At 34.8% G+C, this 19,729-nt stretch overlaps 1 protein-coding gene across 1 annotated transcript in view; it reads right to left on the reverse strand.

Moving 5' to 3' along the window:
* Nucleotides 1–19,729, reverse strand: part of COL24A1 (collagen type XXIV alpha 1 chain) — a gene marked incomplete at its 5' end in the record, with an annotated part of 325,357 nt that overhangs the window by 75,000 nt on the left and 230,628 nt on the right. The window contains 4 exons of the mRNA XM_082688569.1: nucleotides 3,285–3,338; nucleotides 3,450–3,503; nucleotides 7,753–7,806; nucleotides 19,595–19,651. Of these exons, the coding sequence (XP_082544695.1) occupies nucleotides 3,285–3,338; nucleotides 3,450–3,503; nucleotides 7,753–7,806; nucleotides 19,595–19,651 (219 nt within the window). The remainder of the gene's footprint in view (nucleotides 1–3,284; nucleotides 3,339–3,449; nucleotides 3,504–7,752; nucleotides 7,807–19,594; nucleotides 19,652–19,729) is intronic.

Below are 19,729 nucleotides of genomic sequence, written 5' to 3' on the forward strand. Positions count from 1 at the left end.
TATACTGAAATCTACATGTATGGGTCTATTATCATGAAAATCAGAATGTTTTTCAGACTTGAATGGGCAACAGGAAGCAGCTCCCTATAGAATAACATGAAAGGGAAAGTATGACTATAAAAATCATTTTGAAACTATATTTTGCTACTTGTAATAGGACACTTGAGGCAAAATCTGTCTATTCAAGACAAAAAGTATTTAGCAAACAAAACTATAGTCTGCTGTTTTGAGATGTTCAATTCAGGAAAGAGTTCTTTATTACAATTATTATGATCATACTCAAAGGAAGTAAGCCAGCTAGAAAAAAACCTAGTCTTACAATTGAGATTTTAAATGCATAAAGATCAACAAAGTGGTGAAAAAATGATACTCTTATGATGAAAATAAATAAATGAAAAAAAAGCGTAGAACATTGATTTTTAAAAAAAAATGTGCATAAAAAAATCTCAAAGTGGAATTATTGACTTATAAACAAATTAAGAGCCAAACATTACTAAACATTAATCTTATACAGAGCAGGTCTATTTCAATAGGAAATTATAGTCTTGGGCCAAAGACAAAGAAAATATTTGTCATATAAGGTGCTGGTACATGACTGAGTTGCTATCTTACAAAGGAAAAAAAGTCACTCTTTAACCAATACCCAGAATTCAAACAGTATTCTAATGATACTTTTAAACTTAACTTATTCATATTACTTTATTTAAATATCAAGTACCCCATAAGTGAACAAATAGACTTTTCTGTTCTCATAATAGGAAAGGAAAATAAATTTACATGTATTCTTTAGAGTAAGCATAAAATTGTGCTTTCTTTTTGTTTGGCTAGTTTTAAAAAACAGAATGGCCCATTTGAAATTAGATCCACTTAAAACAGCTTTCCTTTCATGGAGATTGTACCAGTTTATAGGCTCCTAGAGAAGGTAGTCTAATTCTTTGGATAAAAGACATTTTAAAATGTGTCATTATAGGGGCGCCTGGGTGGCTCAGTGGGTTAAGCCTCTGCCTTCGGCCCAGGTCGTGATCTCGGGGTCCTGGGATCGAGCCCCGCATCTTTCTCTGCTCAGCGGGGAGCCTGCTTCCCCCTCTCTCTCTGCCTGCATCTCTGCCTACTTGTGATCTTTCTCTGTGTCAAAAAAAAAAAAAAAGAATATAAAATGTGTCATTATAGTACAACCCTTGTTTGTTTTTTATTTAAGTGAAACTGAAAAACAGTTACCTTGATACATTGTTAGTTCTAACTTTGTTAGAGAGGATAGGTTTACAATCAATACACACAGATTTAGAGTTTGACAATAATTACTCTTTCTCTCTTCTTTTTTTTCTTAACCAATAAATTTCAATTCACTGAATCTGGAATTTTGTTTTGGAAGAAAAATAAGATTTTGGCTTGAGTCTTAGTCTTTGAAAGCCATTATAGGACAGTTCACTATATTTGAATTTAAAAAGTCTTTGAAAATGTAGTGGTTGTGCAATTGGCTTTGGCTTGCTCTTTTTCTTTATAGTTGCCCACTGTCTCATGCATGAGAGTCCAATGAATAAGTTAGTTGGTTAAGTTAATCATATTTTCCTTAATTTATAAAAGATTTCAAAGTAATAGAAGGCTTTTATATAACCCTGGGAGTCAGGAAATTTCTAGCTTTGGTTCTGTTAACTAATTCTGCGATCTTAGGTAACTCAATCTCTCTGAGACTTAAATTTCTTCATCTGAAAAAGAGAGGGTGGTTCAGATGATTTTAAAGGGCCATTTGCAACCCTAAAAAACAAATTTGAAGCTTTGCAAAAACAAGATGACAACAATTGGACAAAATCCACCTGGCTGCTGAAGGTGTCCCTAGTGAGTAAGACAGGGTCAATGATTATTCTTGTAGCAATTATAACTACTTTAAATTCTAAGAGGGTTTTTAATGTAACTTGAACTGTATGGCAGCATTGCCCAAAGCAGGGTAGAAATAATTCCCTTGAATTATACAGAATTTAAAGTATGTTTCCTCAGCATTTTTGGCTCTAATACCAAGGGAGATCTGACCATGTCAGCTGGAAATGTAGTTGTCTGAGAAGAATATTTGAATTGCATTGGCATAATTTTTAATAGATACTAACAAATATTTCAAAAATTTCTTCTTCCTGACATATGTCAAAAAAGAAAAAAATATTGAGAATATGAAAGTACTAATTGTAAGAGATTAAAAATTTTAGACTCAAAGTTGGGAGAGCATTTGTACCCTTAGGCACTTAATGCAAATATAAGGAAGTCAAATGAAAGCAGTAGTAGTGTTCTAGGCTTTTTCCACTATTCTTTCCAATTTGGGTATTAAAAATTCCAATTAAATGGGACAATTACCTTCTCTCTCCGCATTTTTTCTTGTTAAGGGTTGCCTTCAATTGGATGTTTTTATTTTTTATTTATTAGTTCTTATTTATTAAGGAAGCTCACAGGAAGTCAAGACTGGAATATAGTCAAGACTATTCAAAATGGCTTTAGGTGAGTGAGCACCTATGTAATATCAGATTCAACCCAATTTTATTACTTATTTCCATAAGTAGGAAACACAAAGTATGGAGGAAGACTTAACAAATTAGGAGAAATGTGGTCTCAAATTGATTGCTTTTTATCCATTTTCACCTGATTTATTACTAAAATACAGTATGTTTTCTCAAGAAATTAAAATCAATAGCAAGTGAAATCAGAATGCTATGAAAAACAAGGTAGCAATGAACTGATGGTACAAATTACAAAGCAAGTTATAAGGCAATAACCTTCAGTAAGGTTGAGGCAACATTTAACAGTACACAGGAAAAGACATGTCTAAATGCAATAGTTAATACATTTGTTGCTTGTTTGATAACAGATAATTGGCTTGTCATATGGAAAAAAATATTTTACACCAATTGTGAATCTGTGTCCCATAGTCAAACTATTTCTATCCTTAACCTTATTACAACTACATAGGTTTGACTGATAGGTTTTCACTTTTCAATGCTGGTTTTAAGGATTATTGATATTTTTGCTTGAAACCCCAAGGAGCGACCATTTGTTTTGGACAACTCTAGGCCATTTTCACAAAGCCAGAAAAGGCTGCTGATAAAGGGAAACTGGGATTGCAATCAAAACAGATGAAATAACCAATAATCCTGTTTTGGCACAATTATTGACCAACACTCTCATTAGGGGCCTACAGTGATCCTTGCTCTGGAAGGGTGAATGTTCATTTAAATTACAAATGTCTGTGCCTTCTCAAACCAACAATAAGTTTCAAGTTGTCTTAAATAATTTCAACTTACTTCAGATCCTCTCTCTCCTTTTAGTCCTTGTTCACCCTGGTCACCTGGCTCACCCTTTAACAGGAAACCAAATGTAAATCACATATGAAGCAGGGACAAAATGAGATATATAAACATCAATTTTTTGTCAATGCCAGAATTACAAAGAGTATTTTCAAAACATACTGGGGGCCCTTGTTGTCCAGCAGCACCTCTTGGTCCCGGTAAACCCACATGACCCTAGGAAGATATGATTATATTATTAGAGTAAATAGAGACATGTAACTTAGAGAATAGAGTAGTATCACTTAAAATGGTAGCAAAATGTTACAAAATGCAATTTAAATATAATAAATCATTATTTTCTCTCAGAAATGTTATAGAACATAATGTCCAATAGATATTATGATAGCTGAGAAAGAATGGAAAGTGTAGTTTTGTTTTGCACATAGGTTAATGTAGTGGGGTGAATGAAGATTCTATGTCCTAATCCCCATAACCTGTGAATATGATCTCATTTGGAAAAAAGGTCTTTGCAGGTATCATTGAGTTAATGATCTCAAAAAGATATTATCCTGAATTGTCTATGACAAGTACCCTTAAAAGAGAGAGAGAGACAAACAATAAAGGGGAGGGCCTCGTGAAGACAGAGACAGACACTGGAGTGTCGGGGGCCACCAGGAGACCTGTCAACCACCAGAAGCCAGAAGAGGAAAGGAAGGATTCTCCTCTAGGGCCTGTGGGAGGGAGCATGGTCTGCTACTCTTCAATTTCAGGTCCTGGTATTTGGAACTATGAGAGAATAAATTTCTATTTTTTAAACCACCCAGTTTACAGTAATTTTGGTCAGTAAATTCATACGGTAAATGACCATAGGAATAGAAAGTTTGCAAACAAATTTCTTTCTTCAACCTATTCTCACTGTGGAAGTAAACTATGGTCTCCATTTTTACAAATTAAGTTCATACCACTTCAATAGATCTATTGAATTGAAAACTGGGAGTTGTTACTGTATCTAATACCAAGGCACATCAGGTGACTTTGATATTCAGCAGCCTATCATTACCCTAGACCTCCTAAGAAAGAATGCTAACCTACACATTTCCCTTTTCAAGTGTGTAAATAGAAACTAGCAACAACCCAAGGGCATGTCAGAATTCTGCATGAAGAATTCTGCATGTAATCTCTTTTATCCCCTTCCCTACTGTCCTCTTTGCTTCAGAATTCTTTCTTCCTACTCTGTATATTACAGAAAGAATGCCATAGGCTCATCTCCTTTTTCTGGACTAGGAGAATTAAGGATTGTCCACATAGGCTAACAATATTTAATTTATCTTATAGAAAGATCAGTTGAAGCCTTCTTTGTTTGCATTCTTTGAGGCCAATGTTTATGGCTTTAAGATCCAATTTCCTAAAAAAAAATACAACTTCCTGATCTAAAAAAAAACAAACCAAAAAAGGAATCCTCTTTAAGAGGATGAACAGTGGCAAGAGAGAAAGGCTAGTTTGGAAAGGTTTCTATAGAACATGGATATAACTAAAGAGAATACCATTACCACACATGGCCTTACCAGTAAAACATGAGCAGAGTCAGCAATAACAGAATCAGGTCAGTCAAGAGGAAGTTTGGTACAAATAAATATAAAGATTATAGGTCATTTATAAAGCAGAACTCAGGAGAGAAGCTATTGATGAAAAGCTGGAGTTATAGAGTGCAGTGAGGCTGAGCATATGAACAAACTGTAAAACTCAAAACCATCAATGTCCAATTGAATTTTCTACCATTTTTGTCTATAGTTTACAGGGACTCTTTTAGGATGATCATTAAATAGCCAATTGCTTCCTTTGGTTTTGTGAAGTCTGGATATAAATCTTACTAAAAACAAATATCCTTTCTAGAGGTTTCACTATAAATCCTCTGATTCTTTCTATCATAATAAAAATTGACAAAGGCCATTTTTCTGCAGGGTTAAAAATTAAATATGCTATAGTAAATATTATAAAGTCATGTAGACAACGTTATGGGAAATGACTGACTTGCCTAATAATATTAGTAGTAGGATGAGCTAAAAGGCCAAGGGGAGGTAGATGGTCAATTTTATAAGGGAAGTGATGAATCTTGAAGGATGAATGTTCCAGGCTGTAAAGTAGAAAGAAGCCATTCTGGCAGAGGAGATAGCATGGGGGAATAAATGGAGATTCATCTGACAGAACATGTTAAGAGGAGAATGGATTTAAAAGGGCTATAACTAGGGATAGGGAGTCTAGTTAAAAAGTTATTAAAGTAATTCAGGCAAAAATGAGGAAACCTAAACTAACATAGGGCAATTTTAAAATTTAATTTTAAAATTACAGAAAAGCAAATATTTAAAAATTTTACCTGAGGCTACAACAGAATCATCTAACTAAATGAAGCATATTTCCCCTATATGAATCAACCTTGTGCTTGGGAAAGCTTGGCAGGGGACAAGTGTGGATATTTCATGGCCTTCAGATATCTAATCAATAAAATTACTGTGGCTGTCTGGCTCAAGATGGCTTGTTTAGAATAAAAACAGCAACAAATGATGAAATGACCTCTAAAGCCTAAGGACATAGGGTAGAATAAGACAGAAAGGAAGATGTGGATTAAACTAATTCATGAAATATCCACAGCTGAAAACTTCAGAAGTATTTATGGAATGAGGAAGGAGAAACAGATTCCACAGTAGCCCTAGAAGAAGTTCTCTGATGAAGGATTTCTGAATAAGGTGTGACTATCCAGAGTGAGGCAGGCAGGGTTTTTCTTCTGCTCACCATGTGAAGAGATTGTCTTCTTCTTCCAAAAGGATAGTTACCTGTCCGTTTGGCAGTAAATTTGCTGGTTTAGCTACCAAATGTTTTCTAGTTGGTAGAGGCCAAAAGAAGATATTTCAAGAACCCGATTTTCCCGAGAATGTGTCAAGTTATGCACAGCAAAAACCAAGGATGTTTAAGATGCTTCTCAAATTATTCTGGAAGCAGTGGGTTGGCTTTTCAACCCAAAGAAAACCCATTTTCAAGTAAATACACTGGATTCTTTAGATTAATAAACACTTATAGATACAAATGTTACATAAATTTGAAAGAGAATATATGTATAATGTTCTAAAAATGCTTCTCTAAAAATAGAAGAAATGCAAGATGGTCACCACAACAATTTCACAAACATTTAGAACTACCTTCAACATTTGCTTCAAAGAGAATTTTAGGAACTGGAAGTTGATTTTTCAGATTTCAAGTTTGAGAAAATCAATTTATTGATGATAATTATGTACCTACCGGCTTGTTCATTGAATCTGGCTATTTAAATCTTCATTTCAGATATGATTACTGAAAATTTTATATGAGAGGTGCATATCAGCTCAAATAACCCATCACTTCATTATTAAAAATGAATGATGGTTATATACATATTATATACAATTATGTACAAAGCTCAAAACAAAACATTGTAGAAGAAAGAGAGAAGTCATACTCAAATTGGAGAGCCAAGAGTCCTGCACTTAACAATAATTAGCAAAATATCAGTAACAGAAGATGGTAACATATTTCTGTTGAATAATTTTTATAAATAATAAATATTATGGGACTACAGAATAGGAAAATATTCCTGTTAGAGTGAGTTGTGAAAAAAGGAGTTTGAACTAGCATATAAAAGATAGATAGGATTTATGTAAATAAAGATTGGATAATACTGTAAGTAGGCACAGAATGCTGTGAGCAAAGGAACGACATAGAAACTATAGGAGGAGAGTGAGCAGTGACTATTTTGTTTAGCTATTGACACTGTAAACAGGAAGAAAAGTGAGATGAGGCAAGAATACACAACATCTTAAACACAAATGTGCTAATAAAAAATGACACAAAATAAATTCTACACTTAGCCTAATATAATTTTGGCTGATGAAGTTGGTCTCACAAAATACGTCTAAGAATGAAAGAGGACAAGAACTGACAGAAGGCTTGAGAATATGACATTCATTCTCCCATTTGACAACTCCATTGAATTCCTGCTGTACACCAGGAACATTATGTTCTAGAAATTTGGGATATGATGAAGAAGCCAGAAAAGAGTATTATTTTCATTGATCTTACTTTTTGTTAGGGAAAAATAGGCAATGAACAAACAAACAAAACCTACACAAATGTATAAAAAAAGAGGTAAGAAAATATAGACAACATTAAATATGTTATAAAGGGAGGGCTAGAAAGAACAGTTAGAGAAGGTCTTTCAGGACGTAACACTTCAGCTGAGATATGAATCATGAGGAAAAAACAGCAATAGGAGAAGATGAAGATGATTTTAAAAAGAAGGAACAGAAAGTACAAACAGCTAGGCTTGTTCTAGGATCAAAACCACAAGATGTTACTAATAACTCAGTGATGCTTATTTTCTTTTGAAACTGAGAAAGATCACAGAGAACACTAATTAGAATTAGCAGCAGGGTGTGAAATTTGCTATATTTACCTTATAGCCCTCTCCTCCAGGCTCTCCTCTCTCTCCTTGTTCTCCAACAGGACCCTACAGAGACCACATGCAAAAATAATCAGTTTCACAGCTGGATCCAAGTATTTGTGAATGCAGATAATATAGTTAGTGCAGAATGTTTTTTTCCAAAAATATGAAACCAAATATATAATTATTTGCTTAGTTCCACTAAATAATTTCAAATGATTGAATTTCAACAATACCAAGAATATCATAAGCATGGAATTATTTAAAGAGAATCTCATAATGATTCTGCAAGGAAAAATATTAAAAAAATGAAGTCCACTTAATATAAATTTTCAGATGGATAGGCATATTTTTTGAAATACAGTTGAGATACAATATTATATTATTTTTCAAGCATACGACACAGTGATTCAATATTTATACACATTATGAAGTGATCACCAGAATATCACCATCTGTCACCATATGTAGTTATTATAATATTACTGATCATATGTACTCTGTTGTACTTTTACATTACATTCCCATGACTTATTTATTTTATAACTAGAAGTTTGTAACTCTTAATCCCCTTCACCTATTTCAGCCATCTCTCTGCACGGTCCTCTCTGGACAGTTTGTTCTGTGATTTATGAGTCTGTTTCTGTTTTGTTTTTTAGACTCTAAATATAAGTAAAATCATACAGTATTTTTTTCTAATTTATTTCACTTAGCATAATGCCCTCTAGGTACACCCATATTGTCACAAATGGCAAGATTTCACTCCTTTTTATGGCTGAGTTATATCACATTGTGTGTGTGTGTGTGTGTGTGTGTGCGCACATACTACATTTTCTTTATCCATTCATCTATCAGTAAACACTTAGGCTGTTTCCATATCTTGGCTATTGTAAGTAATGCTGCAATGAACATATAGGTGCATGTATCTTTTCAATGTTTTTCATTTCCTTCAGATAAATACCTGTAAGTCAAATAGCTGGGTCATACATTATTTCTATTTTTAATTTCTTAAGGAATCTCCATACTGTTTTAAATAGTGGCTATACCTATTTACATTCCCACCAACAGTTCATGAGGGTTACTTTTTACCCCACACCCTTGCCAACATTTTCTTTCTTTCTTCCTTTCTTTTTCTTCCTCCTCCTCCTCTTTTCTTTTTGGATACTAGTCATTCTGACAGCTGTGACATGAAATCTCATTGTGATTCCGATTTGTATTTCCCTGATTAGTGATGTTGAGCATCTTTTCATGTGTCACTTGGCCTTCTGTATGTCTTCTTTGGAAAAATACTTATTCAGGTTCTCTATCCATTTTTTAAAAATCAGATTGTTTTATTTCTGTTGAATTGTATGAGTTCTTTGTGTATTTTGGATAGTAATCTTTTATCAGATATATCATTTATAAATATCTTCTCCTATTTATAAGGCTGCCTTTTTGTTTTTTGATGGTGTTTTTACTGTGAAAAAGCTTTTTAGTTTGATATAATACAATTGTATATTTTCTTTTAATTTTTTATTTCTTTTCAGACCATAGTCTCTCATGGTTCACCTCCCCTTCCAATTTCCCTCAACTCCCTTCTCCTCTCCATCTCCCCCTGTCCTCCATGCTACCTGTTGTGTTCCACAAATAAGTGAAACTATATGATAATTGACTCTCTCTGCCTGACTTACTTCACTCAGCATAATCTCTTCCAGTCCCATCCATGTTGCTACAAAAGTATTCATCCTTTCTGATGAAGGCATAATTCTCCATAGCGTATACGGACCACATCTTCCTTATCCATTCGTCCGTTGAAGGGCATCTTGGTTCTTTCCACAGTTTGGCAACCGTGGCCATTGCTGCTATAAACATTGGGGTGCAGATGGCCCTTCTTTTCACTACATCTGTATCTTTGGGGTAAATACCCAGTAGTGCAATTTCAGGGTCATAGAGAAGCTCTATTTTTAATTTCTTGAGGAATCACCACACTGTTTTCCAAAGTGGCTGCACCAACTTGTATTCCCACCAAAAGTGTAAGAGGGTTCCCCTTTCTCTGCATCCCCTCCAATACATGTTGTTTCCTGTCTTGCTAATTTTGGCCATTCTAACTGGTGTAAGGTGGTATCTCAATGTGGTTTTTATTTAAATCTCCCTGATGGCTAGTGATGATGAACATTTTTTCATGTGTCTGATAGCCATTTGTATGTCTTCATTGGAGAAGTGTCTGTTCATAACTTCTGCCCATTTTTTGATATGATTGTCTGTTTTGTATGTGTTGCGTTTGTGGAGTTCTTTATAGATCCTGGATATCAACCTTTTGTCTGTACTGTCATTTGCAAATATCTTCTCCCATTCCGTGGGTTGCCTCTTAGTTTTATTGACTATTTCCTTTGCTGTGCAGAAGCTTTTGATCTTGATGAGTCCCCAAAGTTCATTTTTTGCTTTTGTTTCCTTTGCCTTTGGAGACATATCTTGAAAGAAGTTGCTGTGGCTGATATCGAAGAGATTACTGCCTATGTTCTCCTCTAGGATTCTGATGGATTCCTGTCTCACGTTGAGAGCAGAGATCAATGAGGTAGAAACCAGAGATACAGTAGAACATATCAATGAAACTAGAAGCTGGTTTTTTGAAAGAATCAATAAGATCAATAAACCATTGGCTACACTAATCCAAAATAAAAGAGAGAAAGCCCAAATTAATAAAATTATGAATGAAAAGGGAGAGATCACAACTAACACCCAAGGAAGTAGAAATAATCATCAGAAGTTATTATCAATAGTTATATGCCAATAACCTAAGCAACCTAGATGAAATGGATGCATTCCTGGAAAACTATAAACTCCCACAATTGAACCAGGAAGAAATTGACAACCTGAATAGACTGATATCTGTAACGAGATTGAAGCAGTGATCAAAAACCTCCCAAAAAACAAGAGTCCAGGACCTGATGGATTCCCTGGAGAATTCTACCAAACTTTCACAGAAGATATAACACCTATTCTCCTGAAGCTGTTTCCAAAAATTGAAGCAGAAGGAAAACTTCCAGACTCTTTTTATGAAGCCAGCATTACCCTGATCCCCAAACCAGGCAAAGACCCTACCAAATAGAATTTCAGACCAAAATCACTGATGAATATGGATGCTAAGATTCTCAACAAGATCCTAGCAAACAGGATCCAACAGCGCATTAAAAAGATTATCCACCATGACTAGGTGGGATTCATCCCTGGGTTACAAGGATGGTTCAACATTTGCAAATCAATCAATGTGATAGAACAAATTAGTAAGAGAAGAGAGTAGAACCACATGGTCCTCCAAATCGATGCAGAAAAAGCATTTGACAAAATTCAGCATCTGTTCCTGATTAAAACGCTTCAAAGTATAGAGATAGAGGGAACATTCCTGAACTTCATCAAATCTATCTATGAAAGACACACAGCAAATATCATCCTCAATGGGAAAAAGCTTGCAGCCTTCCCGTTGAGATCAGGAACACGACAAGGATGGCCACTCTCACCACTCTTGTTCAACATAGTATTAGAAGTCCTAGCAAGAGCAATCAGACAACAAAGAGAAATAAAAGGTATCCAAATTGGCAATGAAGAAGTCAAACTCTCTCTCTTCACAGATGACATGATTCTTTATATGGAAAGCCCAAAAGACTCCACCCCCAAAATACTAGAACTCATACAGCAATTCAGCAACGTGGCAGGATACAAAATCAATGTACAGAAACCAGTTGCTTTCTTATACACTAACAATGAAAACACAGAAAGGGAAATTAGAGAATCAATTCCATTTACTATAGCACCAAAAACCATAAGATACCTGGGAGTAAACCTAACCAAAGAGGTACAGGAACTGTACTCGAGGAACTACAGAACACTCATGAAAGAAACTGAAGAAGACACAAAAAGATGGAAGACCATTCCATGCTCTTGGATCGGAAGAATAAACATTGTTAAAATGTCTATACTGCCTAGAGCAATCTATACTTTTAATACCATTCCGATCAAAATTCCACTGGTATTTTTCAAAGAGCTGGAGCAAATAATCCTAAAATGTGTATGGAATCAGAAGAGACCCCGAATCACTAAGGAAATGTTGAAAAACAAAAATAAAACTGGTGGTAGGCATCACATTACCTGATTTCAAGCTTTACTACAAAGCTGTGATCACCAAGACAGCATGGTACTAGCATAAAAACAGACACATAGACCAGTGGAACAGAGTAGGGAGCCCAGATATGGACCCTCAACTCTATGGGTAAATAATCTTCGACAAAACAGGAAAAAATATACAGTGGAAAAAAGACAGTCTCTTCAATAAATGGTGCTGGGAAAACTGGACAGCTATATGTAGAAGAATGAAACTCAACCATTCTCTTACACTGTACAGAAAGATAAACTCAAAATGGATAAAAGAACAATTGTTTATTTTTGCTTCTATTGCCTTTGCCTGAGGAGAGAGATCCAAAAAATATTCCTAAGACTGATGTGCAAGAGTTTATTCCTGTTTTCTTTTAGAATTCTTATGACTTCTGGTCTTATACTTAGGCCTTTAATTCATTTTGAGTTTATTTTTGTACATAGTGGGAAGAGGTGGTCCAGTTTCACTCTTCCGCATGTATTGTCCAGTTTTTCCAACACTATTTATGGAAAAGACTCTTTCCCCCACTGTATATTCTTGCCACTTTTGTCATAGATTAATTGATCATAGAAGTGTGTGTTTATTTCTGGGCTCTCTATTCTGTTCCATTGATATATGTATGTATTTTTGTGCCAGTACTGTACTGTTTCAATAACCACAGCCAGTACTGTACTGTTTTGATATCCACAGCCTTGAATCAGGCAGCATGATACCTACAGCTTTGTTCTTCTTTCTCAAGATTGTTTTGGCTATTTAGGGTCTTGTCATTCCATATAAGTTTTAGGGTCATTTGTTCTAGCTCTATGAAAAACTCTGTTGGAATTTTGCTAGGAATTGTATTGCATCTATAGGCTGCTTTGGATAGTATGAACATCTTAACCATATTAATTCTTCCAACCCGTGAACATGGTTTTTTGTCATCTCTAGTTCTTTCATCAATGTCTTACAGTTTCCAGAATATAGGTCTTTTACCTCCTTGGTTAAACTTATTTCTAGAGATTTTATTATTTTTGACTCAATTGTAGGTGGGACTGTTTTCTTAATTTCTTCTTCTGATAGTTTGTTATTATTATATGGAAATGCAGCAGTTTTCTGCATATTAATTTTGTATCCTGAAACTTTATTCAATTAGTTTAGGAGTTGCAATAGCTTTTTGGGAAATATTTATTTTCCATTTATAGTACAATGTCATCTGCAAATATTGACAGTTTTACTTTTGTTTTACCAATGTGGATATTTTTTCTTTCTTTTTCTTCTTTGATTGCTATGGCTAGGATTTCTAGACCTGTATTGAATAGAAGTGGTGAGAGTAGGCATCTTTCTATTGTCCCTGATGAAAAGCTTCAGCTTTCACCACTGAGTATGATGTTAGTTGTGAGTTTGTCTTATATGCCCTTTCTTACACTGAGGTATTTATTGAGAGTTTTCATCATAAGTGGATGTTGAATTTTGTCAAATGCTTTTCTGCATCTGTTGAGAGGATCATATGATTTTTATCCTCCATTTTTTTGGTAAAGATTTTATTTATTTATTTGGCAGAAAGAGAGATAGCACAAGGAGGGGAAGCAGCAGAGGGAAAGGGAGAAGCAGACTCTCTGCTGAGGAGGGAGCCTGAAGTGGGTCTTGATCCCAGGACTCTGGGATCATGACCTGAGCTGAAGGCAGACACTTAACTAACTGAGCCACCCAGACACCGTATCTTGCATTTCGTTAATGTGTGTATCAAGTTGATTTGAAATACTGAATCATCCTTGCATCGCTGGAATAAATCTTACTTGATTGTGGTATAAGATCTTCTTAATGTATTGCTGAATTCTGTTTGCTAGTATTTTGTAAAGGATTTTTGCATTATCTTCTTGCATCTATATTCCATGTTCATCTATGATATTGGCCTGCAATTTTCTTCCTTCCTTCCTTTCCTTTTTTATTTTATTTTATTTTTTGTACTGCCTTTTATCTGGTTTTGGTATCAGGATAATGCTAGCTTCACAGAATGAATTTGAAAGCATTCCTTCCTCTAATTTTGTTTTATTTTTGAGTAGTTTGAAAAGTATAAGTATTAATGCTTCTTTATACATTTGATAGAATTCACCTGTGAAGCTGTCTGGTTTTGGACTTTGGTTTATTGGAAGTTTTTTTGATTACTGAGTCATTCTCATTACGAGTAATGGGCCTGTTCAAATTTCTATTCCTTGCTGATTCAGTCTTGGAAGATTATACGTGTTTAGGAATTCATCCATTTCTTCTAGGTTGCTTATTTTATTGACATATAACTGTATTTAGTAGACTGGGGGATACTGTTTTTATTTTCAATTTTCTTCAGGTATTTTTTGATTTCCTCTTTAATTCTTCATTGATCCCTCATTTGGTTAGTAGCATGTTGTTTAGCTTCCACAAGTTGTGCTTGTGCTTTTTCCCAGTTTTTTCCCTTGGTATTTATTTCTAGTTTCATAGTATTGTAATCAGAAAAGAGGCTTGATATGATTTCATCTATCTTAAATTTATTGATTTGCTTTGTGACCCAGCATGTGATCTAACCTAGAGAATGCTCCATGTGCACTTCAGAAGAACAAGTATTCTGCTGTTTTTGAATGGAATGTTCTGTATATATTCATTAGGTCTCTCTGGTCTAATGTGTTGTTTCAGGCTATTGTTCCTTAGTGATTTTCTTTATGGATTATCCATCCACAGATATAAGTTAGGGTTAAAGGCCCTACTATTATTGTATTACTGTTGATTTTTCCCTTTATGTCTGTTAATAGTTGTTTTATAAATTTAGGTGCTCCTAAGATGGTTGCATAGATATTTACAATTGTTATATCTTCTAGTTGAATTGATCCTTTTATCATTATGTAATGTCCTTCCTTATGTTACATTACAATCTTTGTTTCAAAGTCTATTTTATCTGGTATAAGTATGCTACCCAGGTTTTTTTCATTTCCATTTGAATGGAATATTTTCTTTTCCATCCTTTCATTTTCAATCCACATGTGTCTTTAGGTATGAAGTGAGTCTCTTGTAGGAGCACATAGAAGGGTCTTGTTTTTCTTATCCATTCAGTTACCCTGTGCCTTTTGATTGGAGCCTTTAGTCCACTTACATTTAAAGTCATTATTGAAAGATATGTACTTACTGCCATTTTGTTAATTGTTTTCTGGTTATATCTGTAGTTCTTTTCTACTCTCCTGTTCTCTTCCCTTGTGATTTGATGATCATCTTTAGTGGTATGTTTGAATTCTTTTCTCTCTTATTTTTTTGGTGAATCTATCATAGGTTTTTGTTTTGTAGTTTCTATGAGTTTCATATTTAATACCTAATATAGTACCTAGCAGTCTATTTTAAGTTGATAGTCACTTAAGTTCAAGAACATTAAGTTCAAGAACATCAAGAACACTTAAGTTCAAGAATAAGAATAAAAAAGTCCTTCATTTTTATTTTCCTTTTCCCACATTTGTATTTGATGTCATAATTTACATATTTTATTTTGTATATCCCTTAGGTAATTACTATAGATATAGTTGTTTTTACTATCTTTTTTGGGGGTGGGGAGCCAGAGGGAGATGGGGGAGAGAAAGAATATTAAGCATGCTCCATACCTAACATGGAGACCAACACAGGGCTCAATCTCATGACCCTGAGATTATGACCTGAGCCAAAATTAAAAAAAAAAAATCAGACACTTAACTAACTGTGGCACCCAGGTGCCCTGTTTTTACTACTTTTGTCTTTTAATGTTCCTACCAGCTTTATAAATGGTTGAACCACTCTCTTTACTATGTTTGCTTTTTCTTTCATAATTTTTGGATCTCTAGTTATGGTGTTTTCTTTTCCACTTAAAGAAGTCCCTTTAACCTTTCTCATAAGTCCAGTTTAAAGGCGATGGATTCCTTTAACTTTCATTTGCCTGCGAAACTCCTTATCTCTTTAATTATGAATGATAATCTTGCCAGGGATTTTTTCCTTTCAGTGCTTTGAGTATATCAGGCTGCTCCTTTCTGGCCTGCAAAGTTTCTGAAAAATGACCTGATGGTCCTATGGGTGTTAATGTAACCAGTTGCTTTTCTCCTACTGTTTTAAGATTCTCTCTTTATATTTAATTTTGACATCTTATTTTCTGTTGGTGTGGACCTCTTTGGATTCAACTTTTTTGGAGCTCTCTGTGCACGCTGCAGCTAGATGTTTGTTTCTTTCCCCAGGTTTGGAAAGTTTTCATCTATTATTTCTTCCTTTTGTCTTGTTACACTCTTTATTGTAAGGTCCATTTATAAGACTTATGTTGATTTTGTATGCTGGATATATACCCAGAGGTTCCTTAAACTATTCTTTTTTTTTTTTTTTTCCCAACGTTTTTCTTTTTGCTATTCAGTTTGGATGACTTCTACTACCTTGTCCTCCAGAATGCTGATCTGTCTGTATCCTTTAATCTGTCATTGTTCCATCTAGTGTATTTTTTTCATCTCATATTGTATTCTTCCATTCTGGTTTTTTTTTAAATATTTTCTAATGTCTTTGTTGAAGGTCTCATTGTTCATCTATTCTTCTGTCAAGTTTGGTGAGCATCTTTATGACCACTACTTTGTACGCCTTATCAGGCAGATTTCTTGTCTCTGTTTCAATTGGTTCTTTTTCTGATTTGTCTTGTTCTTTTGCTCAGAACATACTCCTCTGTCTCCTTGTTAGGACAGACTTACTTTGTTTGTTTCTATGTATCAGGTAGATCAGCTATGTCTCATGGTCTTGACAGAGTGATCTCATGTATAAGTTGTCTGTTGGGCCTGAGAAGCACACTCCCCCTGCTCACCAGAGCTGGGTACTCCAGGGATGCCCTGTGTAGGCTTTCTGTGCTCTCCTATTGTGGCTTGGCCACAACTGTTGCTGGCATGTTGGTAAGTGGGGCTGACCCCTGGCCCAGATGGCTGCAGTGACCGACCACATTGTTGTGGGTGGGGTATTTCCTGGTGTGGCTGGTTGTGAGGTCAGGTCACAACTGTTATAGGCATATTTTTAGGTTGGCCTTGCCCCTGTCCCAGTCAGGAGCCACTCTGGAAGGGTGCAGGTTCAGGCTGAAGCCACTTGTTTGGTGTATTAGGACAAGAACTATTTTAGAGAATGCCAGGCCTGAACAAGGATACCTGCAGGGTGTGGCAGGATGGGAGCTGCTTTGGGAGACACTGTTTAATGATCTTTTTGAAAGTATTTAATAGCTGAGGCTCCTGGGTGGATCAGTTGGTTGAGTGTTGGTTAGTGGTTGGTTAGTGAGAGTAAGCCCTGTGTGGAGCTCTGCGCTCAGTGTAGAGACTGTTTGAGATTCTCTCTCCCTCTCCTGTTGCCCCTCTCCCTGCTCTCTCTCTCTCTCTAAATAAAATCTTTTTAAAAAGTATCCAATAGCTAATCTTACTTTATCATTATTTATCAGAAATTCTATTCTTTATTCCTTAATCTGTGAACTTCTAAATTTTTTAGAAGATTTATTTATTTTTAGACAGAAAAAGAGATAGAGAGAGAGCGTGTGTGAGAAGGTGGAGGGTGGTGAAGTGGGAGAGGGAGAGGGAGAGAAAGAGAAGCAGACTCCCCACTGAGGGGGAAGCCTGACATGGGACTTGATCTCATGACCCTGAGATAATGGCCTGAGCCAAAATTCTAGAGTCAGACACTTAACTGATGGAGCCTCCCAGTTACCCCTGAACTTCTAAATTTTTACAATATAAATTAACCTAATAAAAATGTATTTATTTATTTTAATCCTTAAGGTAGTGGCAAAGCTAATAAACTTACACTTAACTTTTGCCAAACATTCCTAATAGAAAATCTTTGATATGATGAACTGTTCAAATTTTTAGACTAAAATACACTTGAAAAAGCACTTTTTGTAGATGAGGAAAGAAAGTCGAAATGTTTGGCCAAACCATAAAATTAATAATGGACCACTAATCGATAAATTTTAACTTTTCCTATGTGAATAAGGATATCTGACATAATGTAAAGACAATAATCTCTGGCTCTGCATTAGTGATTTAGAATATTCTTCGTTTAGGTTCACATCTGTCTTATGTCCACTAGATACAACGATGCATTTTATGTTAGACTTTTAATATATTTGTTATATTTCAATGACATTCTTTGACCCTGGCATACCTGAATCTGGGGAAAACAAGCACTGTTATATACCATTTGCCCATATTTTTCCATTTGCTTTACATTTTTATATTATTTCCATACTTTCCCCCCTGAGGGCTTTAGCGAGACTAGAGCCTATTTGATAAAAAACCTTATTTATTCTTTTTTTTTTTTTTTTAATTTTTTATTTTTTATAAACATATATTTTTATCCCCAGGGGTACAGGTCTGTGAATCACCAGGTTTACACACTTCACAGCACTCACCAAATCACATACCCTCCCCAATGTCCATAATCCCACCCCCTTATCCCAAACCCCCTCCCCCCAGCAACCCTCAGTTTGTTTTGTGAGATTAAGAGTCACTTATGGTTTGTCTCCCTCCCAATCCCATCTTGTTTCATTTATTCTTCTTCTACCCACTTAAACCTCCATGTTGCATCACCACTTCCTCATATCAGGGAGATCATATGATAGTTGTCTTAACCTTATTTATTCTTATAGGCAAGATGAGACTCTGTATGAGCTAGCTTGATTTAATCAAAATAATTCTAAAATCTTTATTTCTAAAACAAAATATAACTTTCAATCATCTCCAAACAGCTAGATCAAAATATCAGAAATGACTACATAATGTGATCCTTCTGCTTTAGGATTTTTAAAAATCTTATTTGTGGAAAATGGAAAATTTAACCAATTATATTTATTTTTCAAATATATTTTTAAAAGATTTTATTTATTTACTTGAAAGAGAGCGCATGAGAGAGAGAGCATGAGAGGGGAGAAGGTCAGAGGGAGAAGTAGACTACCTGCTGAGAAAGGAGCCTGATGGGGGACTTGATCCTTGGACTCCAGGATCATGACCTAAGTTGAAGGCATTCATTTAACCAACCGAGCAATCTAGGTGCCCTAACCAATTATATTTATTTCTATAAACTGATCAATTTTACTTTACCTAATTAATTTACATATGTCCTCTAAGATTTTTTTTAGTCAAACATGCATATAGAAGTGGTTACTTTGATAATCAAAACTACAATAGCTACTTTTCAAAATAGTGTTTAGTTATCTTGTAAAATCCTGAATCAGAAGATTATAGATCAGGGATCTTTAAAGAATATTTGTTCTAATAACTAGTTAGACAATTTTAAAACTTAAATCATTTGGTAACTGCATGTCAATTACTGTAAAAATGTACACAGATCAGATTTTTTTGACACTTAGAAACAAATCTGAATTTGATGACTGAATAAATATAAGAAATATCTGCCCTAAAATGTCTAGGGTATATAGCAATTTTATAATGTCTGCAAAACGTTGTTATAATACATTTAATGCGGAAAGTTAGATTTGGAAAGTCATAGTATTAAAGACTATATATTATGCTAAGGATCTTGACCTCAATGTAAATAGATTTTTCGTTTAGATTATACAGCTACAAATAGTGTATGTCTATGTTACGAAACAAACAAATGTCTATGTTATGTCTATGTCATGTTACGAAACTAACAAAATGAAACCTCTTGAAACGATGTGATTGGTGCTGTAAATCTATTATCTTCACTGTATTTTATCTTGAAACATCAAAATAATTTTAGAAAAAGACCTACTGGTTCACCTCGAGGCCCAGGTGGTCCCAATACTGTGCTATCTTCTCCTGGATAACCCTGTAATGAAGATAATGACTTATAAACAAAACCATAATTAATAAAATAACCTTTGAAATATGCAGTCTATCATTGTCT

The sequence above is a fragment of the Mustela nivalis genome (assembly GCF_964662115.1).
Source record: "Mustela nivalis genome assembly, chromosome: 10".
In the NCBI taxonomy this organism is placed as follows: domain Eukaryota; kingdom Metazoa; phylum Chordata; class Mammalia; order Carnivora; family Mustelidae; genus Mustela; species Mustela nivalis.